This window comes from Rhipicephalus microplus, chromosome X (genome assembly GCF_043290135.1).
Source record: "Rhipicephalus microplus isolate Deutch F79 chromosome X, USDA_Rmic, whole genome shotgun sequence".
Lineage (NCBI taxonomy): Eukaryota > Metazoa > Arthropoda > Arachnida > Ixodida > Ixodidae > Rhipicephalus > Rhipicephalus microplus.
The window spans coordinates 44,631,191-44,656,619 of record NC_134710.1 but is presented as its reverse complement, the minus strand read 5'-3'; the positions used below and the strand labels follow the sequence as shown (position 1 = coordinate 44,656,619).

Sequence of the window (25,429 nt, the reverse complement as noted above, 5' to 3'; positions counted from 1 at the left end):
AGAGAGAGAGAGAAGAAAAATGGCAGCATATCCACGGAGTGAATGATGGAGAGTGGGGCGAAGCATTCGTCCGTCCATGCGTCCGTCTCTGTGACCGTCCATGCGTCTGTTCGTGCGCCCGTCCCTGCGTTCGTTCATGCATCCGCCCCTGCGTCCGTTCATGCGTTCATCCATGCATCTGTCTGTGTGTCCGTTCGTCCATCTATTCAACACTCCAAGTCCCACCATCTCGCATCTTTTTATCATATATTCCCCATATAGAAGCACCGCCACTCAGTGGACATTCTAAGAACTAAACGAGAGGGGGCACACGCACACTTTCTTACGGTTTGCACTTCGGGTCTACTTCCCACCTTTAATCACCTCGAGTTCATGGTATATACTAGTTCACTGTATTCATGGCACTGCTGTCCAACGCTCGCTAAACTTTTCTAAAACCAAGGAGGTTACGCCCAGCGAGTATAACGTTGCAACCTTTTCCTGTTAGATAGTGCTCAATGTACATGCCAGTGGCTGCTAATGTGAAATGAGAGACAGGAGGATTCAGCTTTTAATTTCTTACGGCTTGCGCTTCGTATCTGCTTCCCCCTTTAACCATCTCGAATTCATTCATGGTATATACTAGTTCATTGTATTCATGGTCTTGCGGCTCAACGCCCGCTAAACCTTTCTAAAACTAAGGAGGTTACACCCAGCAAGTATATAGTAGCAACCCTTTCTTGTCCGATAGTGCTCAATGTACCTGCCAATAGCTGCTAATGGGGATCGCAGCGTAAGCGTTGACTAAAAGCCGAATACTCCTGTCTCTCATTCCCCATTAGCAGCCATTGGCATGTACATTGAGCACTATTTTTTTATTGTTAAACAACGCACAGAAGAAATCTCTCACTGGCACCACCTTGGAGGTCAAATGTTATACCTATTTCGGGTATGTGCCACTGGTGGTTACGTATTACGAGAGACGCCCAAGCCACGCCATAAGGAGCTTCGACCCTAAAAATGGCTCTGGAGGGTTGTCTATGTGCTGGCCGCTGCCCGACGAGCCCTACAACTTGGTGTTAAAGCAGCCTAGAAATGCCTGTCTCACCATCGCATACGTTACGTTGGTGACCCATCAATCTCATCCAGAGATGGCGCCCAGGGGACGACGAAGTTTCGAGCGCCGTTTCCCGGCTGCTCACAATTGTCCGACAACGTCGCCCTCTACCCGAGGGCAAAGACAAAAGCAGTGCGTGCGAAATACGTAGAACAAGCTTGTCCGCGGGTTTTGCGCACGACAGGCCCGAAAGAAGATAAACGATTGCCAGAGAAGTTGTAACGAACGTCCCACTTGCCTCTGGCAGACACCCACGCGCCACTGTGCGAGGAGGTGAGAGACGAAAGCACGCAAACACACACACAAGAAAGAACATCGTCGTATGACAGTCGTGCACTTTGTCTTTTATCTTGTGCGCACGGGTGCAAAGTGGCTCGCGTCAAAGTGGTTGGTAAACTGGGCATGTAGAAGCGCATAATAGGGACATTATCTGTTGTTATGATGACCAGTGCTTGACCCTGCTGCTGTCATTCGGGGGTTTAAATACATACGGTAACGTAGAAACAAAATACGCAAAAATAAACGTCCTGCTGAATGATCACCTTTCTCAGGCAGAAATATCGCGCTACTTTTTTGCATTTTTTTCTGTATGTAAATATTTTTAAATATCCCCGGTGGTACCATGCTTTTCAACTGAAACAGGAAAAGAGCCACAGGCTCAAAAATTATGCTGAGAGCGGCCCCATGAAAAACACAAAATTATCACGGAAATTTATTAGCTCATAACGTTGCTTGAAAGCACCAAAAAGAGACGTCCCAAGCACATATATAGCGCAAGCAGTTGATAAAACCGCGGAATGCAACGAAGAGTTGGGGGAGGGCTTACGGCAGAATATATGCCTAGAATCCTTGAAAAGGCCGTTGAATCTCTCGAGACCAAGTCATACACTCAATTGTAGAGTTGAAGGTTGACAAAATGCTCCTCAGCTTTAAGGGAGACTTCAGTGACTCGGTTTAGATTGATCAGTTATACTCTGAGAACTTTAACGTCGTTAATTTAGCCATGGCTATGTTTATTCATAAAAGAGGAAAGCAAGGTACAAGCTTCATTTTTAAATTTCGTGCCGAAATCATCGCACGTGACGCCATAACTTTCAAAGTGTGTTTTTTAGTAATTTGAGGACATTGGCACAACAAAATTTTCTGAAACTTGGAATATCACATGGTCACCTGCGATCACAACGTATTTAGTTTTTATTAATTAGGAACAACATAAAACCAAGTATATGACGTAAAAATTTATAACTTCGTGACGTTTGGTGCGGAACTTTTACGGTGTCGGCGCCAACCGCATTTTCCTTTCGTGAGTTTTCTCGCTTGCCAAGCGTCTCCTCCCGGCAAACTCGATGTTTGGGAAAGTGAAAAGAGTAATTACCTAAAATCGGAAACATTGTTTTTCTGTTTAGCGCCCCTTTCATACCGACCACATAATTAAAAAGGAGTCTAATAATTGCATGCAAAAGCCGACGTAAAGCAAACTTGGTGCGCGATTTCTTTAATTGACGTGTTGTAAGTTGTTCGTGCACTAATTGGACGCCGGCCCTTCCTTATTCCTTAGAAGTATCTAACAAAGATCACCCAAGTTCCAAGTCTCCATGTGTAACAAGTGCACTGCGCACACATTATACAAATTATCATAGTAGTTAGAACATAACATTTCAAAACAACGTAGCATACAATCAAATACATGTGCACATATGGTGGTGCTATACAAACCGAAGCGCAGTTGAACGTCGTGACAATCAAAAAAGCGCTCTGGATTTGAATCCCGCACTCTGAGAAATTTTTCTTTTTTTTTTTGTAGTACTCAAAGCTGCGCTTGTCGATGCTTGAGACGGCAATATAAATGCACTTCACTGCGTAAAAAGCAAGACGAAGCTGTACGCTTCGTACCAATAGGAGCACAGCCGAGACCTGAGCAGGGTTCGTTATTCTCTATTGCTTTTTTTCCTTTTTCCGTGGCAGCTATCACAAATGCCTGTAATTCCTCAGCGGGCCCCCACCATTCACTCGAAACTGCCGCTCACATCTTAGGTTAAAGCCGACGTTCCTGCTTTTGGTAAATACCGCAAGCAGAGTCTGTTTATATACAGAAAGTAACCACATAAAACAGTGCAGTCGGTTGTTAAGTTCTCTTTAAACCAAAGTATGGTGTGGTAAAATGCGAAAAAGTTTGAAAACAGTGAATATTACTTTTCATCCTACCGCATACCATTAAATGTCGATGCAGAAGCGTTCCTTTGAGTAAAACGTGTGTGCTGCAAAATATGACGAAGTTGCCACAGTTCAAAGGGGTGTTTCAAAAATGAATAAAAAATACACAAGATGTCTCGTTTTGCCTTGCAGGTTGGGGCAAAACGAAACACGGTGGGGAGCAAAACGAGGTGGTGTGAATTCATCACTTCAATTTTAGCAGCAGAAACACCTGAAATTCACTCCGCGGGCCCAAACGCAGTCTTCATGAGCCCATTCCTTGTTCTCCACGCAATCACTCCAGACTGAACCGGCGCTGTGTTGCTCCAAAACTCCTAGCAGATCAAATACCCCAGTCTTTCTTTCTGCTAATGGTGTCTTTTGTTGAAAGCTTGCAGTTCATTATATTATTCAATGATTGAAGGCTAGATAAGTTCTGACGCTAATTTTTCACCTCTTTTTGCCGTATATATTCAGAACTGCACGGGCTTTTTGGGGCTTTCAACTTCATTAACCGGGCTTTGTGAGGCGATGAATTTCTGAATTTTAGATTTTTAAGATTTTGGTACGAAAAAAATTCATTAAAACTCTATTTTGAGACGTGTTTGTGAATGGCTTTACTTGAAAATTTTTTCTTTTTTTTTCATCCGCCTTTTGAGAGCATGCTTGGAACGCAGAACAATCTCGATGTAGCGTGAGTGAAGTGAGTCCTGTCCTAAACAGCAGTCGGTGTTAAAGACACTCTTTAAAACATTTCGATGCATTTTTGCCATGTTTTGTCCCGAATGCCCAAATTAAAAAAAATTCTGCTTTGTCACCATACACCAAATGAACCAAATTTTCGGTGGTATATTCCTAGTAGTATAAGATAACAAAATAAATGCGCAGGTTGTTGTACTGACGTCGTAGTAGCTTCATGCATGGATTAAAAAATGTGGCCGAGTAGAATATTGCTCCCTTTTGACGGGTCACGAACACCGCGACACCAGCCGCGTACATTTACAGCGAAAGTTGTTAAGAGATCACAACACGGGTCATGTGTGGCACCATAGTTGTCCGCTGCTGCTGCCTCCACCACCGCCAGTGCCCATAACCACTATCGCACGAAATAAGAAAAAACAACTTTGCAAAAAAAAAAACACCAAGAACACCGTGGGGCTCGAACCCGAGTCCGCTGCGTGCCAACCCAGCATTCTACCACTGAGTTGCGCCGGCGCTTAGAACCCGCTTGCAAACTTGCCTTAGTAGGCTTGATGTCGGGAAAATAATTGCGGTAATATAAGTAATAAAGCGTGTGAGATCACCAGAGGGACAACCAGGTGTCACACAATGCGAATTGCGTAACGAGTGGGTCGTCCAATGCTCCAACCCATTACAACAGCTCGTTCTTTATCACTTAGTAACTGTGGCGCGTACCCGCTTCAGGGCTAATTCTTCATCGTTGTCAACTACTGCATGGAAAATTGGCCCCACCGCGGTGGTTTAGTGGCTAAGATACTCGGCTGCTGACCCGCAGGTCGCGGGTTCGCATCCTGGTATCGGCGGCAGCATTTCCGATGGAGGCGGAAGTTTTATAGGCCCGTGTGGGAAGAGCATTGTACAAGCGTTGTAAAAATTACACAGGGGTGCTGTGAAAACAAAAAAAAATTGTTCACGTAAAATAACCCCAGGTGGTCGAAATTTTCGGAGCCCTCCACTATGGATTCCATCATAATCATATGATGGTTTTGGGACGTTAACACCACATATCAATCATGAAAAATTGGCACAAATGTTATTGCAAGTGTGTAGTGGATACCACGGTTCTGCGAAGAATGACGAAGGATTGCATAGTGAATACCAGCCAACTACACAAAAATTATGGTTATTTATTGCATAGTGAATACCAAGCAAGCGTGCTTGTAGCACTTACCCAAAGAGTGCTCAGAAAAGGCTCTGAAATGCCACTCTTCGAGCTTTCGCTGTGACTGTGCTGCGCCTTCCACGCAGTCTCGGCGGTTTTTCATCCCCGAATGCTGTGAGCAATGACAAACTTTTTGACATAGAGAAATACACAACTACCAGCCCCTATTTCTGAAATAAGTTGCCTACGGGATCACAGGCGCGTCATATTTTCTCCATCTCGCGGAGTTTATGAACGCCTCCGGTATCGGCGCACCTTTTGACGAAACGTCGTTGTCACGGGATAACGTCATCATGTTGCTCACGTCGTGCGACGTCGTAATGATATCACGATGACGTCACGATAACTCGTTAACTGTTGGGACCTTCGGCGTCATCGCGTGATAATAATCTTTTCTATAATTTGTGTTAACACTGACGCCAACAGCTCATTTTTGCGAAGTTGATAAGTCATCCAGAGCTTTCACATTTATACTTGTATGAAACACGAAGTTAGCGCAGTAAAACATTACGGTTATAAAAGCACCTGTAAAGACAGCTTTGCCATTCCCTCTTACGCGTTAGAAGAAGACAACTACCAATAGTATAAAGTTCCTTTCATTGATAGAAGCTAAAAAAAACATTACAAGTAAAAAGCCGAAAGAACTTATGTATATGAACAACAAAAAGATACTCTTGTTTTTGGGTCTCTCACACACAGGTCTCTCATAAAGCTAGAGAAGCGTTTTTAGAAAGGAAATAATTATCCTGACTTTGACGCTATACCAGTCATGTGTGCGAGGAAGAAAAGCTTAAGAAACTGTCTCAATAGGCGGTGTATAAGCAAAAAAAATTGCCCGCAGCTTCCCTCGGGGGAACACTGAGGAGGATGCGGACCATATAATTGGTTAACGGGGTGTTAAAGGGTTAACGGGGTGCGACTTACTTGGGTCGATGGCTAAATTGGTTATCGTGGTTGTGAATTGGGGTGTTAAATTGCGACTTACTTGGGTCGATGGCTAAATTGGTTAACGTGGTTGTAGGAGGGGGTGTTAAATGAGTGAACACGTACACACGTATGCGAAAGGGCGGCGCTGGTCGAAGGAACGTCGATCATTGTGTTTGTGGATTCGTTGGAATTCATTTCACCGCGACCTTGGACGTCGACGCGCCGTACAAACCAACCGACGAGCGGCAACTGAGCGAGCGAGCGCCGACCTTGAGTATATATACAGCACGACGGCGCATGCACTGTCAGCTGTTGAATGTTCTCGAAGCGCGACGCCACATGCGCGTCCACTGGAGAATCAGGAGAATTGTAGATGTCGAACGCGGTGTGTAGAGGACACGACCGGCTTTATAAATAGCGACCTGCGCATCCGCCACCAGCGCCGTGTCCGTGATTTTTTTTTGCTTGTTGTGTTATTATAGTTTCCGCGAGCGCCGCTGCAAGCCGTGGCGCTGCTTTTAATCCTCACGTCTCCCATCCTCGCGACTGCGTATGCTGCCGGGCGAGGGTGATCGGCGCGTCTGCTTGTGCCACGGTCGTGGCTTGTGCATTTGCATGCACGTCTCTTGGTATTACCTCAACTATTAGCTATGGTTGAAAGAAGTTGGGCGAAGTAGTTACACGGTGCAACTTGCGCAATGGTTTATTGCTGCGTACCGCTCTGCAAATCAAGCGGGTGCACGGCCGCATCACGAGGAATATCGTTCCACGAGTTCCCGATCACGGATGTGCGAAACCTGTGGCTGAAGAACATTCATCGACAGGCCGAAGGTAAGCTGTGAAATCCGAAGTAATCTAAACAAACTCCTACGCATGTTTAGGAAGCGCCGGACCACGTTGGTCCTCGTGTTTCGTACTTTCGATGCTTGCCGTGATCGTGTGAGAACAGTACGATCTGCCTTTATTAGACGGTCGATTGCGTGCAGCGGCGACGCGCTGCATTACAATATTGAGTGTTTGGTTTCAGTTTCAGCTTGATTTCTACGCGTCTGTTGTGGGCGTAGCGAAAACCACATTTCATGTTGACACTTCGTTTTACAGGGCCAGGGAAACAGCCGTGGCTTCCGAACGACCGGAGCAAAGTCTGCAGCCTTCATTTCCGGCCAGAGGACTACAGGGAGTCCACCAAATATCGAAGGCTGAAACCCGATGCCGCCCCGACACTTTTTCCCCACTTTCCGACGTACCTGCAGCCGGCACCCAGTCAACCACGGCGGCCGGCGAAACGCAAGAGGGTCTCACTAGATTGCCCTAAGCAAGCTACCAAGCACAGGCAAGAGCAGTTCTTGTGCCGAAAGTCTGTACTATTATTGCAACATTAATCTGAGCGAATGTCTATTCATTTTGCAGTCATGATGTCCCATCCGATGATTGCATTCTTGCTGATACAGCAGACGATACAGCAGGCATCACAGCACATGCAGAGGACTCAGTGAATGCACCGCAGACCTTGACACCTGAGCCAGACCCTCAGCCACCTTCGCAGACACCTCCACATGATCTAGTGCAAAGAACCTGCTCGTTTTCTTTTTTGCCCTCCACATCTGAGCCTGCTTTGAAAGAGACTCCCAGGCCTGTTTCGGTGCGGACTAATAAGCCCACTAAAAGCACCCAAACAAGAATGTCACTTTCACGGATGGCACTGCTTCTTAAACAGGTCACAAGGCTGACAAGGAAGTGCCGGCTACTTGCAAGAAAGAAAAATGATTTGCAGGAGGAAGTTTCTGGACTGAAACGGGAGGCAAGAAAAGTAAATCTGGCTATGGAAAAAGCCAACCTCGTGCTACTTCAGGTATGACCAGCATTAGAAAATTACCTAACATTTGAACTTGTCCAGACAGATTTTAACAATTGCCAAATGCTTGCAGGAAAAAGTTGAACAGAGTGAGCCAAAGGCACTTTTCATTCAAGAACAGCTGGCGTTTTTGGGTGTTAAGAAGGGCCGCTGGCGTGAGGAGACTATACGAAACTGCGTGCTTTGGCACTCAAAGTCTCCAGCTGCATACCGCCTAATACGGGAAAGTGGCCTCTTGGCACTACCCTGCCGCTCGACCTTGAAGCGGTACATAGGTGCCAGCACAGGGGAAGTGGTGTCTTCATTGATCAAACAGCGGCTGCATATGGAAGCAAAACTGCACTCTGAGAAGGTAACGTTAGCAATGGTACCTGGGAGACTTTATATTTCAGTGCTCACCTCTGCAGGCACGCTGTGGCTCGCTGGTCATGGACGAGATGTCTATAAAGGAAGCCACCATTTACCACAAACAGTCTGATGCTGTTCACGGCCTGGTGAACCTGGGGGGTGCGGAGGCAGACTATGGCCTGGAAAACGAGTTGGCAACCCACCTCCTGTGCTTCGTCTTTGTGGGATTGTCCACCCACTACAGGTATTGCAGTTATCGTTACAGCTACCATTGCATGTACACCAAATCATGAACATCTGAATCATGCCATTTAGCTGTCTGAATCTTGCCATTTGAACTATGACTGTCATTTCCCTTCGCAGGCTTCCGGTCGGTTATTACTTTACAAAGGCCCTGACTGGACAGCAGCTTGAGCATCTTGCTCTTAATGTGATGCAGTCTGTTGAAGATGCTGGCTTTCGAGTGGTTCGTCTTGTTGGAGACAATCACAAGTCGAACACGAAGTTTTTTTCAAGCTTGTCAGGGGGGCAGATACAGCCTGTTGTAGAGTAAGTGCAGGGATCTTATGAAGTCACATCTGATGTGCGTCTTTGCTGCAGATCTTATATCATAAATACGGAGTAATGTTTGCTTTCCATCAAATGTGCACAGGTTAAAGTTACTTGAATCTGAATTATTGGATATTTCTTTTTAGGCACCCACTTGATGCAGGTCGACCACTCTTCCTGTCATTTGACTACTGCCACATTATCAAGAACATCCGCTCACAGTTCCTGGATGCGAAGAAAATTTTCAGGAACCAGGGAAAGCTCATCCTTCCAGATTTCCTCAGGTAGTATCAAACATTTCTGTGCCTTATAATTTCTGTATTTGTTTTGGTAACACCTTGCTTTGCTGTAGGCTACTGCACAAGACCCAGGAAAGTCAAGGTGCATTCAAGCTGGTGAGGTGCCTAACGGAGAAACACCTAAGCCCAGGCAACTTTGAGAAGATGAACGTCAGGAGAGCTGTTGACATCTTCTCGGTGCAGGTGAATAGCTAATTGCATGCCGCATAACTCAGTGTGGTTGTACGGCTCTAACATTATGAAATGGCCGTAGAAATATTCGTTATTATGCGGAGGTAACGAGACTGGGCGAGTTTTGTTGCTTTAAGTCCATGTTTAAACAAATCTGATGCTCATTGCCTTGTTTAGGTCACCTCAATCCTTAGGTTCCTCCAGCAGCACGGCCATCGCCTTGGGGCTAACGGGTTCCAAAACTGTTTGCCAACTTTGGAGTTCATGGAGGTGGTGCAAAAATGGTTTGCCTTGCACAACATCAAAAGCACGACATTGCACTGGACAAGTCGAGATGCCTTGAGGATGCCATTCTACAGTGCAGACGACGAAAGGTATGCCATGATCCGAAGGGTATTGCAGTTCCTTCGAACAAATTAAGCTGTACATTGTGATGTGACGATTATAAGTGTGTTTTCACTTTGCAGACTTTTGTGGCTGGAGACAGAGTGCCTTCAGTACTTTGCCCAGTGGAAAGAGAGCACCTTGCACAAGAAGGAGTTCCTCTCTGAGGAGACCTATGAGGCACTCAGAGTTACAACGCTGTCTACGGTTTTGTGCACAAGGCACCTCCTGCAGCTTGGATTCTATTTTGTCTTGACGGGGAAATTCTCCAGTGATGATGTGGAATCCCTTTTTTCAGCCATCAGACAGCTGAATGGCTCAAATCACCTTACTGATGCGTATGCAGCCCTGTCGGCCTTGCAGAAGATCTTCACGACAGGCATCATTCACTCCTCGGAGAGTGGAAATGTTGGAGGTGTCGTTGCCCCATTGGGTGAAGTGCCAGCCTTGCCTGTCGAGCCTGTCAAGCAAGCTGCTACTGGCACGGACATCCGGAAGCTCCTGCTGCCTCACCTAGCTACACTGGAACGCTACCCATGTATGTGCACAATCATTACGCAGCTTGAACTGAAACATAAGATTAAGTGAACAGTTACAGATAGAAAAAAGACAACACAAGAAAACAAAGCGACACCGTGATATAATTGTTTTCTAAACTGCTGTGCTGGAGGGAGCACCCACTTCACTTTCTTGCTCCCCACGGCGGACACCTTAGGCTATTAAATCTACTTATTCACCTTGTTCTTTTTCATAATTTTCGTAGGTCCTCCACAGCAGAGTCTGCGGTCCAGTACGTTGGCACTGATAGCCGGTTTCCTCGTCCGGGCCATTCAGGATAACATTGAATGCGAGGGCTGCCTGGTGAAGCTACAAGCTCCATCTTCCAGCTCCCCAACCACAGCCCTCATTGCTGGCATCGACAGGGGAGGCCTCTCCTATCCCACCTTACCATTTGTAGGATTTGTCCACCACCTGGAGCAAGCTGCCTCCCGAGTGGCTTCCGTGCTTGTAAAGGGACCTCAGCCGCTCAAGAAGTTCTCGGCCGTCGTGTTACCTTCACTTCTGAAGAGCCCACTTTTTGATTGTGCCGAGGACAAAAGTGTGTCACACAAAACAAAGCTGGTCAGCGTAATTCTGCAGAAATTCATGAGGCCATTTTTGTCTAACACCGCCAATGGCCTCACAGTGTCCAACGCCAAGAAAAAGGCACTCAAAACGAAACCCACCTCGCGAAAGGTGCTGAAGGTCTAATTCTGAAGGCCAGACTGTCTCTAAATGTGCTCGTGATTCAGTGTGTCATTTAACAAATAAAACATTTGGCAAGTTGTGATCTATTGTTGCTCTAAGCTTGAATGCATGGATTAGATGAGTTGGGTGTGTCCTTATTTCGTCACACGTTCAAGTTTCCTTGAACTAATTCCGTAGTCCTTACGGTGCGCCTCGAAGCCCAAATGCAAGCACAGCGCGTAAAACCCAGAAAAAAAAAAGCGTGTAATATTTGTTGGCGCTCCCGTCACCTGCATAAAACGCGATAAATCTGACGAGACGGCCAATGCAGGTACAACTACCGTAATACAGTTTAAAAGTTAGCGAGCTCATTGCACCAATCTGTGTGACCTGCGTATCAAACAAGCCACAATTGAAGGTGAAGTTGCGCAAGAACTCTCGAAAGGATAAAGTGACAAGTACGTACGCGCACAAAATGTAACAGCCGACCTAGCCTACTTGTTTTCCTGCACTTCGGAGTGCACCTCGCGGACCTGCTAAATATACCTCATTAGACAGAACCAGCATGGCACTGCATAACATTCTTTGACAATGTTGTCTAGGCTGCCAGGAAAAGCTAGCCCAGGTTGCGGGCCCGTGCAACAAGCCACCGTTACGAGTGCTGACGTTTCTACGTTTCCTCGAAGTTGGTTGGTTGGAAGTTGGTATATACTGTCTTGTTTCGCGTCATGGTAGGCAGAACAAAAAACAAAACAGCTGATGTTTGCAAAGGCACGGGGTTTACACGATCTCGCGCGTTCCGCTGTCGTAGTAGCTGTAGCAGCCGACACGAAGTTGAGGATTAAACCCAGTGCCCCCTGGTGAGACGCGCCGTCAACATCGCGGCTTTTCTTGGACCGCGTAGCCCCGTAGGAGAAGGGCGCGTGCGCAGGTCGCTATTTATAAAGCCGGTCGTGGTAGAGGAGGAAGGGTGCACAGATGGTGGAGGAGTGAAGCGCGCGCGGTGTGTAGAGGGGGAAGGGATGCACAGATGGTAAAAGAGTGGGCGACGGCGCGACGGCGCATGCGCGCGCGACAGCTGTCGAATGTTCGAGAAGCGGTGCGGACGGCGCACTACAAGGCGCGAGTATAAGATGCTCCGCATCTAAAACAACAACAGAAATGTCATGCATATTTAGTGCACTCTTGAATAAACGGCGTTTAGGAGAAAGCAGTTGTTCGAAGACCCTGTGCTCTATACAGCTCACTGCAGGCTCCACCTGTCTCACAGTCGAGTAGCTCCTGTGAGTGGATAACGAAGGAGCAAATGTGTGCTTCTAGATTAAATGTGTAAAAGTTGTGACAATTCAACGGTGTATTAGAAAACAGATACGAAGCGAGATATCAAACGCTGCATAGAAACAAAATACAGGAAAATTAAAGAAGGAGCTAAAAACAGAACCATTAACCGCTTCTCTTTTTTTCGAATCTCAGTATTGTCATTGTTGTGACCTCTTGACATAAAGAAAGACTATAGGAATGTACAGGAGCCTGGAAGCCATGTAGCAAAGAGTGTAATTTGAGTAATGCCTTTCGATAAAGCGAACGTTACGAATCACTGCTCCCGAGGGGGCGCTTCACAACGAAGGTTGGTTTGCTATATAAAAAGAATGAATGCAGGCGAGCGCACATGTTTTTATGGAGTGAAAACGCCATAGAAGGAAGTCAGATCGAAACAATGCCACCTAGAAAAAAGAAAAAAAACTCATTAGATTGAACATATCAAGTTTATCCTCCTTTTTTTTGTTTCACAGCACCCCTGTGTAATTTTTTACGACGCTTGTACAATGCTCTTCCCTTCGCGAGCTGTCCGAAACATTTACAAGCGTTTTGTGGTGTCGAGAATCGGAAATACAGCATAGCAGGTCTCGCCTATTCACGGGGGAAGCGATTGAATAAAAAATATGGACTATCTCTCTTAACAGAACCCTGTTAGGATGCGAATCAGCAGCGGTGCACTCGGGGTTGACCCCGTTAAAACGTCCGTCGGCTTGGGTGCTGGAAGAACAGTTTGAAGCGAAACTCGGTGTAGCGTTTACTTGAGTAAACATCTGTTTGAAACGCAAAGAGATGGGAAGTGGGTTGGGTTTTGTGTAAGTTTTCTTGCAGATAAAGGAGCCGAAAGAGGGTTTCGTCTCGACGTGCGGCTGAGCATTACGGACGATGGAGAGAGAGCAGTGTCTTGCGAGCGAGCAGATGAGCCGGTAGCTGCGGGTGCTGCGGCGAGCGTGCTGCGGGAGGGAGAGTATGTGTAACGTCAGCGCGCGCCTGCCCGAAAAGCTTGTGAGGCGAGCGTTACGTCAACGAGCAGCTGCGGTGTGACCTACTTCGCCCCGCTCCAACACCTGCAGCGAAGGGAACACGTTGCGTCACGTTCGTACAAATGAACATATACGTACGGCATTGCCCAAGTCAGTGAAAGAGCTGCTTCGCATCTAAAAGACTCACGCCTACGACCAGCTATCGCCTGCAATGAGAGCACAACAGCGACATGCAAAGGTGTAAAGAGAGTCTCGCAGGTGAAAAGCGGGCGAAATCGGCGAACTGTCCAGAAGATGCAAATAGAAGGGTGGCTTGCTAAGCAGTGAGACATAATTTCTTTCCAATTTCACGTGAGGGAGGATGCCCCAGGATAATTTCATCGGCGTGGCGCAGTCAGCCTCGCAGGAGCGGGCGAGATAATCGAAACGTGGAGCAGCGGCGGCCGTCTGTTTCGAGTTCGCGACGCCGCGGGGTGCGGTCAGAGACACACCGTATCGGCAGAACAGCGTGTCGAAGCGACGCGCGTCTCTGCGCTCGACAGCGGGTCATTAGAAGTTGATGGGACCATTACACAGCAAGCCCGTCTTCCTTGTCCTCCACCGCGTCCCACACCCACAACTCCCTCTGGACCTAAGACCCAGTTTCAGCGTCTGATAACGGGATTACAATTAGCGCGTGGCAGGTGCTTTTTTTTCTTCGTTTTCACGCTACGAAGAATCGACCGTGCGCGGCGGATTCATCCGGCACTGGCCGTAATATTAACCTAGGAGCACAGTTGCCCCGACAAGACATAAAACTGAGGAAAAAAAAAGACTCCATAGAAAAAGGAAGATACGTCTATTCGCTCTGAGTCTTGGAACAGAGCTTTAAAGCGACGCTCTTTGCCCACGTGGATTACTTTTGCTTTTCTATCAGAACTAGATTCATGTAAACTTTCTTGAATTTGTGAGAGCAGTGGATTGATCTCAGTAAGCCCGGATTTTCAGAATTAAGGAGCCAAAAGTGCTTTTTACCGGCCCTCTAAAGTAAAATGCGAAAATTGCTTCGACACTCACTTGGCGGAAACAAAACAAATATCTTAAGCTACATTGCAAATAATAAAAAACGTAACAAAGAAATTATGTGTATTATTTTTTCTACACGGCCCTGCGGAAATATGAGATGGACAAATACAAAAAGAAAGAACTGTAGTAGCGCGTAAAATATGTTTTACACTCCGTGTGTACTGTGAATTGGACTCCCATATGATAGCGAGCTACTCTCTAGAATTTCTTCCAGTTTTGGCGCTGCTAATGAAATAGAACCTGGTATTCTTTTTTTTTCAGTTCTGAAGGCATAGGTGAACTTTTGTTATAGGCTACGTCACTATATCCATCATTAGAATGGGTTGCATCTGGGCGAGTTACTGATCTTACATGTCGAGTTGTTGCAGCTATAGTTATCGTGTTCGTGGAGGTCGAATTTTTTTCTTTGTCTCCGCCATTGCAGAGCCATTGTTGCATAATGCTCAAGATGTAGAGCCAAATCAATTTGCACAGTTTGAATAGAGGAGGAAGGCGCAACACGCGCAACAAGCCATGCATCGCAGACTTCCCTTTCCATGACCTACTATCTACGTATGTACTGAAAGAAGACAGGAAGTAAGACGCCAATAAGATCACCATATGACATACGCAAAAAAAACGAAAAAAAACGAACATGGCGAACGTCGACACGCAAGTGAAATAGAAATTTCGTGAAAACCACCGAGACATTTTAATCTAGAAAAACTACCTCTTGTGTACAGAGCGTCGTCTTCGTTTATTTTCAATGAGAAGAATCAATGACTAGTATCTCTTTGTGGATAAAAAAGAGCCCCATGTGTGGCCCGCGTACGTACCATATTTGTGTGCGACAACCTTCTTTTCTATATCACTGGTCGCTACATTGCTCCCTGAATTCCATCATAACGGCAAATGAGCCTTTAAGGAAGTTTTCGCTGTCGCAGTGGCTCTACTTGCGAACTGCGCGTCTTCTATTTGAACTTGTTTTCAATTATCCGGCCTAATAAATACTTTCTGTCCCACTCGTATAACGCTTTTCACCGAAAATGTTCTGTGCGCGCGAAAAAACAAGGAGCAAACAAGCAGAAAGGCAGAAAATTCAGCCAGTTCTTTGACCGGCTATCTACGCTTCACCTTGAAAAGGGGGGAATGAAAGACAATAGAAATGATCATTGTCAGAATGTAATGTCTCAAAACCACGACATGATTATGAGAAATACGGTCGTGGAGAACAGTGACTATTTCTGTTACCTAGTATTCTTCAACGTGGGTCACAGTCTAAGCACACGGGGCTCAAGCATTATTGACTCAGTCGAAAATGCCTGCCACGATGGCCGCGATTCGGTACCGTGATCATGAGGGTCTGCAATTGAGCACTGCAACCAGTAGACCACCGTGGCGGGCTGGCAATAGAAAAGAGAGGCTGAGAAAAAAAAAGAAAAAAGTAGCTTCTGGCGCAATTTTATAAATGGGCAGCATAGCGAAGAATTGACGCTTCTTGTAATTCATAAGAACTTACTATCAGTTGGCAGCTTTGTGGGAGGGCTGTATGGAACGGCGTTCCAAGTAACGACGTAGAGGCGTAGCGCTTGTGCCGACTACGTCTCCACCTTTTGTATCCGTGTCATATGCGCTACCTATTCGAAGTTATAACTATGATGGGTTGATGGAACAAGCACCGAGAAAGCGAAATAAGTAGGTATATAGACATAGTTATGTTCTTGGCTTATGAGCGCAATTGGCATGCTCTTAAGCAAAATTAACACCGCGTTGGCGCAGAGCGCACTGCAGGTGCTGGACACTTTGAGTTTGGTGCTTGGAGCTGTAGGGTAAAACTATGACCCGCGACATGCTATCCATTCGAGAGGAGGTCAAGAATGCATCTGTCTTTCATGAAAATGCCAGAGAGCTTAGACCACACATGTCCAACTTCCGGCAATATGTATTGATGAACCAGCTCTCCAGAATTGCTATTGGAGAACCCAACCTGTCCACTTCCATTAGACCGCCTGGATATGAGTGCTTTATGTTCTCCACCCACGGAGAGCGCAGCAAGGTTAATGTGTTCATACGGCGTGACTTGACTTATGTTCATCACCCAGGACCACAAGATGAAGAAGACCAAAATGTTTGCCTAACAGTGCGAAAAAAGAAGGACACGTTGGAATCGTCGGAGCCTATTCACCTCCACCAAGTCGTCTAGGCTGCAAGCGTTTGCGCGGAATTTAGAATTCAACTTTCCAGTCATGGATGATGACTGGCGATTTCAATGCCCACCACAACTTGTCGGGAAGTCCCAGGGTCAACACTAGAGGAAAACGCTTCGTGTCCTTCGATCCTGAATGTGAACTTAGCCTCGTGAATGATGAGAGCTCTAGTTATCTGCGTTGATCAGCGTATAGTTGCCTGGACCTCTTTCGTGTCACGCTCGTTCACCGGAAGAGTGCACTGGATTTGGAAACAAGGGTTAGTGACCACATTCCAACATACCTAAAGATTGGTGGTTTTCCAAGTCTCAAGTTCTCCAGAGTCGTCCAGTGCACCGATTGGCAAAAATACAAATTCATCATAAAGACAGTGTTGGCGGCTCACTGCAATAAAGAGTGGCCTAAAGTCCACCACGTGTTCGGTTTCGGTGAGCTCATCACGTACCGATATGGACATTAAACTAGAGAAAATTCGAGCGACACGTCGTCATGCAAAACAACGTTATAGAGGCGCGAAGCCCTTTGATCAATTAAGAATGGCCAGACGCACACAAAAGAAGATACAGCATCACATGGGCAAGCTGGATAAGCGATCATGTGTATCTTTTTGCGATTTTTTGGATCCAAGAAAGCCTGTGTCACTTATCTAAAAAAACTGTACGGGGTCTTCGTACAGCTGTTAGTCAGCCCTATATTCCTTTATATCTATCCGGCCTTTATTTACGCTGTAAAGAGATATACGTTGCGACGTCGCAGAATCTTTCTGCCAAAGGATTCCCTGCGGGGCAAGTTCAACGGGGACGAGGACGCTCGACTGTTCTTTATCCTCAAGGGATCCACGAATGAAGTGCCTATTTTCAAGGGAAAACTAAATGCCACGCTTGCTTTGTGCAGACGTTCTGTAGTGACAGGACCTGACGGCATCACCTCCCGCACTCTGTGTCACCTATGAGATCAAGCTCGGAAGGCACACTTGGTGCGATACAACGACTCCTAGCAAACTAGCGCAGGTCTACATGAATGGACTTTAAGTCGCCTGGTTACACTTCTCAAACCGGCAATTCAGCTTTGGACATTTCCTCCTACCGCCCGATCGCCCTCGCGAGATGTGTGAGAAAAGTTGTGGAAAGTATGAGTCTAATACAATTGGAATGGTAATTAGAGTTCTGCGAAATATATTCAGATGCCAAGTCCCGGTTCGGACCCCCGGGATATATAAGTATATCCCCAGCGTAGGGTAGCAAACCAGGCATGTCCCTGATTAACCTCCCTGCCTTCTGTCTTGTTGTTCTTCCTTCCTTGGCTAAAACGTTTTCGGTGAGGCGGTATCAGAAACCGCCTGTGCACGATTTGAAGGTGAGCGTCGTAACCCATTTGGATATACTCAGAAATTTCTGTCTGTCAGTTTGTCAGTTTAATATCATCAACGGGTAAGGTACTATCCTACACGTTCGTCTTTGTTGGCGTTGTTAGCAGTTTCGCGTGCATGCACGAAATATGAAGTATTTTCTTTTATAAATACACCCCGCCGTGGTGGTCTAGTGGCTAAGGTACTCGGCTACTGACCCGCAGGGCGCGGGTTCGAATCCCGGCTGAGGCGGCTGCATTTCCGATGGAGGCGGAAATGTTGTAGACCCGTGTGCTCAGATTTGGGTGCACGTTAAAGAACCCCAGGTGGTCTAAATTTCCGGAGCCCTCCACTACGGCGTCTCTCATAATCATATAGTGGTTTTGGGACGTTAAACCCCACATATCAATCAATCAATCTTTTATAAATACTGTAGCCAGTCGTGGGAATATACTTTATAAAAATTAACTTCATCGTCCATTCAGCATTTTTCTGAATTACTGCGCCAGTACTTCCGCTGCAATTCCTAAAAACCTTAGTTTCCTTTAATGTATTGTTACCGTTATGCCTTTTGTTTTTTTTGTATTTGTAATCTTTTCTTTTACGTTGTGTATAGTTTAGTTTCCATTTAGGCATTTTATAAAGATTTGTTTTGGTTCGTATACACATATGTAATCGATATTTTCACATGAATATAAATGGCACCATCTGTCATAGAAACCCTTCAAATACTTATTCGAGTTCTGGGGTCTAAACTGTATAAATAACACGCACTCTACTGCATATTTTCAATGAATAATAAACTGATTGTTTGATTATTATCAATTTGTTTTTGTTTTTTCACGGCAGTTATTCAACATAGGCTTGGCCCTTTGAAGCAATTTACTGTAGAAAGAGAATCAATATGTTCATTGTTGATATTGCTCGCACAGTGGCCCTACGATGAACACATAGTACAAAAGAATTCGCATTCATGTCTAAAGCGAATACATCAAGTAACGGTCATTTGCCATTATGCACTAGAAGAGCGCTAAGGATAAACGGTATAAGGATGGCTGACTTGGCTTATCCTTAGCTGAGTGACCATCTTAATGAAGTGTGGTGATGAAGAAATTATTCGCTACGCGTTTTGCTGCAACATGCGCGCAGGCCAGAAGTGCATAGCATAGCCTTGTATAGTACAGTATATCAACCAGGTGCGGAAGAGAATTGAGTTAGGGTGAGGAGGTCGGCAACGAAGAGGAGGAAACAAGCATAGAGCGAACGAAAGAAAGATGGAGAGGGAGGTGGTGAGAGATGTATGAAGAAAGAGAAAAAATAGAGAAAGTGAAATGCAAGAAAAAAAGAGACACAGGATAAAAAAATACAAAAGTATGTTTGCCGACAGCTAACAGAGGGCTTTATTAAGCTGCTAATCTCTACCCTGGGCATTATTTTTCTGCTAATACTGAAATATTCAGTGAGCACTCATTGAACACCTAATTATTGCCCCTTTCGAATGCCATTTCCTGTGAAAAAAATGTAATTACATTGGCAATTTGATGCAGAACTTTATTTGAATATCTGAACTATGGTATCCTCCCTACGCCTTGTAGACCAACTTTGAAAAGTGGCACAAGTCTTGGACGTTAAATATATGAGCATGAAAGTTGCCAGCAGACATGCCTGTAGTAAGGCTAGTGGTCTCTAAAAAATTCGTCTAGGAGAGCTTAATTTCATTTCTTTACCAAAATACAAACTGCTGTCAGAAATATTAAATTTGTATGATATATGTTGCCCGACGAAAGCTTTATATAGCTGACTTTATTTCGCCTTGGGATTATCTGACAGTATATATTTATTATTAAATTGTAACGTTAATGTGATGACACGTTTTAATTTTCGTAATTTAACTATAATAAGTTCCGACTGGATTTGAGAAAGTTGTAACGAGAACTTGTTATGAAATTTGAAAGGGACAAGGAACGAGCTTTTGCTTCTGTTTTAGAGGAACATGCACAATACTGCTTCATGGCGATAGTCTGGTCGATGTTACCATGAGCAGCTTTGGCATAGAGTAAGCATTCAAATCATGAGATAGTGCGTAAAAGATAAAAGGAACATGTGACAGTTAGGGTCAAGTTTTTGTAGTCTGTGGAAATCTTCATTAATTTGAGGTGTAAAGCGTCTCAAATCACGTAGTAAATAAAAAGAGATTATATTGAGATTGTATCTCTTTCATTTCCAGGTCAAATGGAATCAATTCACTCACAATAAAGTGAAAAGAGATAGACATACAAAAGAAAGCCTTTCATCTAGATCATGCAACATGACCCTAACATTGCCTTAAGGGCACTAAATTGTCGTTTTGATAACATCAGTAGAATGGAATCAGGCGTACAGTGTACTACTGTTTTAAAAAAACAATAATAATATGTGGGGTTTAACGTCCCAAAACCACCATATGATTACGGGAGACGCCGTAGTAGAGGGCCTAAAAAATTTCGACCATCTGGAGTTTTTTAAGGTGCACCCAAATCTGAGCACACAGGCTTACAGAATTTTCGCCTCCATGCATGGAAGATGCAGCCGCCGGAAACGATATCGGATCCCGTGGCCGGCGGGTCAGTAGCCGAGTGCCTTAGACACTAGACCACCGTGGTGGCGGGGCAGTACTAGTGTTTCGAGGTTTGGAAAAGCATATCATGAGTGAACTTGATGACAGAAAATGCATTGTTGTGTTGAGGTACCCTGACGCTGCTGAAAAAAAAGACGAAGCGGTGTCGAGACGTGAGAGGACGCGCAATAGAATAAGTGGAGTGCCACCATGTGCGTCGCCTCCCTACACGTGCCGCGCGCACAAGAAGAGAGACCAGGACACGTTGTCCAGGTAGATGGTGCCAGAAGCTGGAAGAAAGAAGACACATTGACCTGGCCCGACATCAACTTTCGGGAAGTCAACACTGCTGGAGGTACCTCGTCAGCCGTGAACTCCCGAATGACTTCGCAAACGGCACGTCTTCTTCCTCGCGCGCTCAGTGGACGAAGAATCTGCAACAAGGCCTAGCCCTTCTCTTCCATGGCCCTCGACCCAGCCACGACCATCAAGTCACGGCTCATAGCATGGGCACGGTGTTCCTTTGAAATGTTTTGTAAAGACACGTTGCGTTTCGACCATTCTCATTACTGTGCTTATGCATTTGTCATTTGTTCTTTGGTGTGTTCAATTCTACGTTTGTGTGCCGCGCGAGTTGCGTTCACTTCCTTATTGTCCTAACCAGCGTCTCTCACACCACTCATAAACCCACTACCCGGACCATATCTAGTAAGAAATGCATATGGGCCTTCTTTGACAAGCAAGTCTATGCATTCGTTCGTGCATGCAACAGAAAATTCTCGTACTATGACACATTTAGGAAACAAATATGGGTATCCAAATATGGGTATAGTAATGGCAGAAAAGCAAAAAATCCCATAAAAAATCAAGCAGTTGTCCTATACCATGTCAACGGCCTATGTTTAAGGGACTCATCGTGCACCGCGTCACAGTCTAGAGTAGGCCACCCTACTGAGCACCGGCCTGCCGCCAGTCATTTGCATTTAAATGAAATATCCTCAGACAGGCGACCAACGCTTCTCAGAGGCGATACTGAGCCTGGCGCGGCGGCAGCCGGATTTCGATTAATCCGGCTGGCAAATGCGTTCGCACGGAAATATCGGACCACTTTGCTCCTGACTGCGCTACGCTGCTGAGTGCTCAAAAGGGCCGCCCAGCTCGACTCCAATCAGCACAATTAGAATACGCCCCCCCCCCCCCCCCCCGAGGGAGAGAACTGATTGGTCTGCGAAGCAAAGGTCCCACGTTGATCGCTACCGCGAGCAGATCTCTTCCACCGTCGCACCTCATTAGCGACGCAGATAAGCAAACACTTTTCATTGGGAGGTGATAGCGGCGCGCCTTCGCTAGAAATGAGGGCGTCAAGGATGGCACTAAAGAAGACCCACCGCTGATGCCACTTGCGCGTGCGCGTTTGTGTGCGAACCTGATGGCGAAAGTTAGAGCCGTGCGTCACCGTGCTCTGCTACGCTTCAATTTCTTACCTTCCGTAGCGACAGCTGTGCGTGACCTCACAACGTTAGAAAACTTGAAATGTGTACAAAATAAATCTCGTCACCATCGGAAAATTTTCTTGGGCCTCTTTTGTGCCGGTTAGAACGGCGTTGTTAGGACAGATTAGAACTCGAATGAAATCCCTAATTATTTCAAGACACTTTTTTGTTCTTCTAGTGACTTCAATTGAGTTTGTCAGGCTCGGATTGCATATATGCACTTGTCATATTAGACTTTCTTAGGGTACTAGAAATCCGAATTGATTTGATTGATATGTGGGGTTTAACGTCCCAAAACCACCATATGATTATGAGAGACGCCGTAGTGGAGGGCTCCGGAAATTTCGACCCCCTGGGGTTCTTTAACGTGCACCCAAATCTGAGCACACGGACCTACAACATTGAAGGAGTTAACTAAAAAGTAATGGAATCGTTTCCTTAGTGTCGTTAAAATGAAAACATCATAGTACAAAGTTCTTGCTCTTCGATTTTATGCTGGTTTACTTCACAAGCCGTTGAACCGTAGGGATATTTCGTGATTAGCCAGTCAGAGGTTATATACTATAAGGAAGCTAGAGCAATGGCAAATCGCCTACAGGCTCTAGGAATCCGGGGCGGAATAGTTTTCAATTGTTCTAAATTGCATTGGCTTCTTCCCTGACAGTAAGGGCAGCATTAAGGTTCTGATTTAAATGCCTTGATTTACAGGAAAATTGAAAGAATTTAGAAATTTACCACCCGCGCTTCCCACCCTTTTATCTCAGATCAACCTTTCTCGGCATCTTCCAGAATAGACTATTCGAAAAAAAGAAATCAACTTTCGCATTCGTCATTACTTTCTGCTGACTCACCAGGAAAATAACCATATTAATTAAATGTAATCAGCAGCATTTCAGAGTGCGGATCATTGCGCCTATACATTATATGTCCTTTAAACGTTTTTGAGTTGAATATGATTTTAAAAATGTAGGGCACTTTAAACTGTAAGAAACCTGAAAGTCAAGTTTAGTACAGAACACTGATATCTGCTATGCGCTCGAATGCCGGCTGGCAAGCATTGAAAGTCCGTACGTACTCATCAGTCTTTGCCGCGTAGATTCAGACTCGGTCAGCGCCGTGCGACCTTCCTTCGCTTCAAAGTAAAGCGCATATAAGCATCAAAGGTTAAATGAATAGTGCCGCACTAGTATTGCCTGCATGCTGTGGAGAGTGATGAATCAGTGCTGTGTATAAGGCTGAATCGTGCGCCCGCCCTGTTGAAATACTGGCGCGGTAGTGACAGGCCTGCGTGGGGACCCCGTCACTTTCCGGATGGCTAGTCGGGCCATCAGCGAGCCATCGGCAAGACAGGCCCCCTGTGAATATGGCCATGAGAGGGCGGGGGGTGCCTACAGTGGTAAACGCGTTTTCACGCTTGCCGACCCATGTTGGGCCCTCGTTCTGCTGCGCTGGTTCTTTTGAAAGACAAACAGAATTGACCAGGCACCGCGTGAAGAGCTGCCGCTTGCTGAACTGTGCCTTAATGCTGTATGCATCCCGCACGCCGGAAGAATGCCGAGAACTCGGGCTTCTCATTCTTCCAGGCGGCTTCGTCAAGAATCTTGATGGAGGTGCTCTCTCACCTCTTCCGTTTCCTCATCGTTTTTCACTTTTCTCCTTCCAATGTGCCAAGCTGGAGAGTTTCGCAGGCTGCACTCGTCGAGATTTGGCTGTGTCTTCAGTCTTGCTTTTCCGTTTGTCCAGCGACGGAAATCATTCGCTTCTGCGCTTTACTGCGCACAAACAAAAGGTGGGCTAACGCTTACTCTAGTAATGTATGGAAGAAATTACAACGCTCGAAGAGAAAAAAAAACATGAATAATGACAAGAAAACAATATTTAACGGCGTCTCGATCTCGATCAGGTATTGATCGTTTTCAAGGTGGGGCTATTTAGTTGTACAGCAAGGGCAACGGTGGTTGCAGTACAGCCACTCGTAAAGGAACGTTAGCTGTCAACAAATATTATGCTGTCCGCGTTGTCCTAAATTAGTCAATACACGAAAAAAAAAAGACTGAAGTTCTTCTGCCAGGCTCGAAGCAAGATGGTAATGACATGTGAACGGATATAAGGGTTGATGTTGGTGTCGAATTCATGCCAAAGTGGGTATCTTATGACCCCATCTGGCTCTCTATGAGTCGACTCACCCGCGGACTCATTTGGACCTACTCGAACGCAGATCGAGCTATAAGTGTGAATCCTAGTGAGTTTGCGTGAATGATATTTTGGTTAGCTTGAATCTGAGCGAGTTAGGTTGAAGAAAATTTTCATGAGCGTGAGTCCCAGCGAGTCTGGCTCAGGAACATTTTGGCAAGTCCGAGTCCAAGTGAGTTCAAAGCGACAAATGTATTTTATGAGTGAGTATGAGTGAGCTCCACAGGTTTTGCCGACCTATGTCTGGCACTGAAAATTATTTTAGGTTGGCTCCATGGCTACTTCCTGGCTGCATTACTCCTTTTATTTTCTCTTCCAGTTCTAATATTCTCCCTTTACCCATCCCAAGTGTAGGGTAGCCAACCAAGCCAAGCTTGGTTTACCTCCCTGCCTTTCCTCACTATTTCTCTCTCCTGGCTGCATTGAACTTCCCTATCGGTTCATTTACTAGCCATTTATGCTTTTATCTGCAGATAAAGAAATACCATGTTTTCACGCTTCTTTGTCGTGTCAGTCGATGCACGCGCGTGTCCTCCTCAAGCAAGCAGGAAGTCGCTCACCGAGGCACCACAGCCCAACGCGCGGCGCACATGAAAAGACGGACTGCCAAATTTGCATGCTTGGAAAACGAGTGACCTACGCGGCTGCACGCTGCCCGCCATCAGTGTTGACTCTGCCGACCAGTTTATGATGCTGAGGCGCACAGCGGGTTCACCGATAAGCTTGAGAGATCCGTAACAAGATTGTTGCTCGTCAGCCGATTTCACTACTTGAAGCTGGAATGGTATTACGGTAATTGTATTGTGAATGTCTCATGTGTTGTTTTAAGAAAAAGCTGCTTTACCGCTTAATGTTGCTGCTGGCTTGTTGGCTTCAACTTACGAAAATCACTATGTCTCTATCAAGAACTCTATTTATTCTGCATAAGCTATATATGCATTCGCACTTGACTTAAAGATTGATTAATTCATTTGCAACTAGATTTTGGCTTGAAGACCAAACGAGAAGAGCAAAATCAGCTGATATTTTTATGCTCTTGCTTATTGAATATATAACCTATTAATTAATCAACAGTAAAAACTCTTTACACAATAAAATTTCCGATGTAGGTCACAAACTTGGCAATAAAATTGAACGAAACCGCTACTTCAGGCCACATTTAGCTTAAGTTCTGGCTTTTTTTTTTCGAATCTGCTCAGCGGAAACTCTTGTGAATTCTTAACGGCTGAGCTGACTACATCGGTTGTTTGCAGAATGAGAGGCTTGTTGGTAGCCAGAGAAAAGTGGTAGGGAACA

At 45.6% G+C, this 25,429-nt stretch overlaps 2 protein-coding genes across 2 annotated transcripts in view; one reads left to right on the top strand and one right to left on the bottom strand.

The window, feature by feature from the left end:
- The window catches only part of cpx (synaptic transmission protein complexin), a 406,174-nt gene that overhangs the window by 309,694 nt on the left and 71,051 nt on the right, over window positions 1–25,429 (bottom strand). The gene's annotated exons all lie outside the window — the stretch shown is intronic.
- LOC119180018 (DNA transposase THAP9) lies at window positions 6,818–11,055 on the top strand. The gene is made up of 10 exons (XM_075876331.1): window positions 6,818–6,950; window positions 7,221–7,452; window positions 8,017–8,326; window positions 8,382–8,566; window positions 8,686–8,871; window positions 9,018–9,155; window positions 9,224–9,353; window positions 9,519–9,715; window positions 9,809–10,263; window positions 10,489–11,055. The coding sequence occupies exons 1-10, from the start codon at window positions 6,818–6,820 to the stop codon at window positions 10,974–10,976; spliced, it is 2,454 nt and encodes an 817-aa protein (XP_075732446.1). The 3' UTR covers window positions 10,977–11,055.

Bases quoted from the DNA above. Each gene is read 5' to 3' on its own strand.
- LOC119180018 (XM_075876331.1), top strand. From the start codon at position 6,818: ATGGTTTATTGCTGCGTACCGCTCTGCAAATCAAGCGGGTGCACGGCC. The intron at 8,872-9,017 runs GTAAGTGCAGGG...ATTTCTTTTTAG, and splicing joins CAGATACAGCCTGTTGTAGA to GCACCCACTTGATGCAGGTC. The intron at 9,156-9,223 runs GTAGTATCAAAC...GCTTTGCTGTAG, and splicing joins ATCCTTCCAGATTTCCTCAG to GCTACTGCACAAGACCCAGG.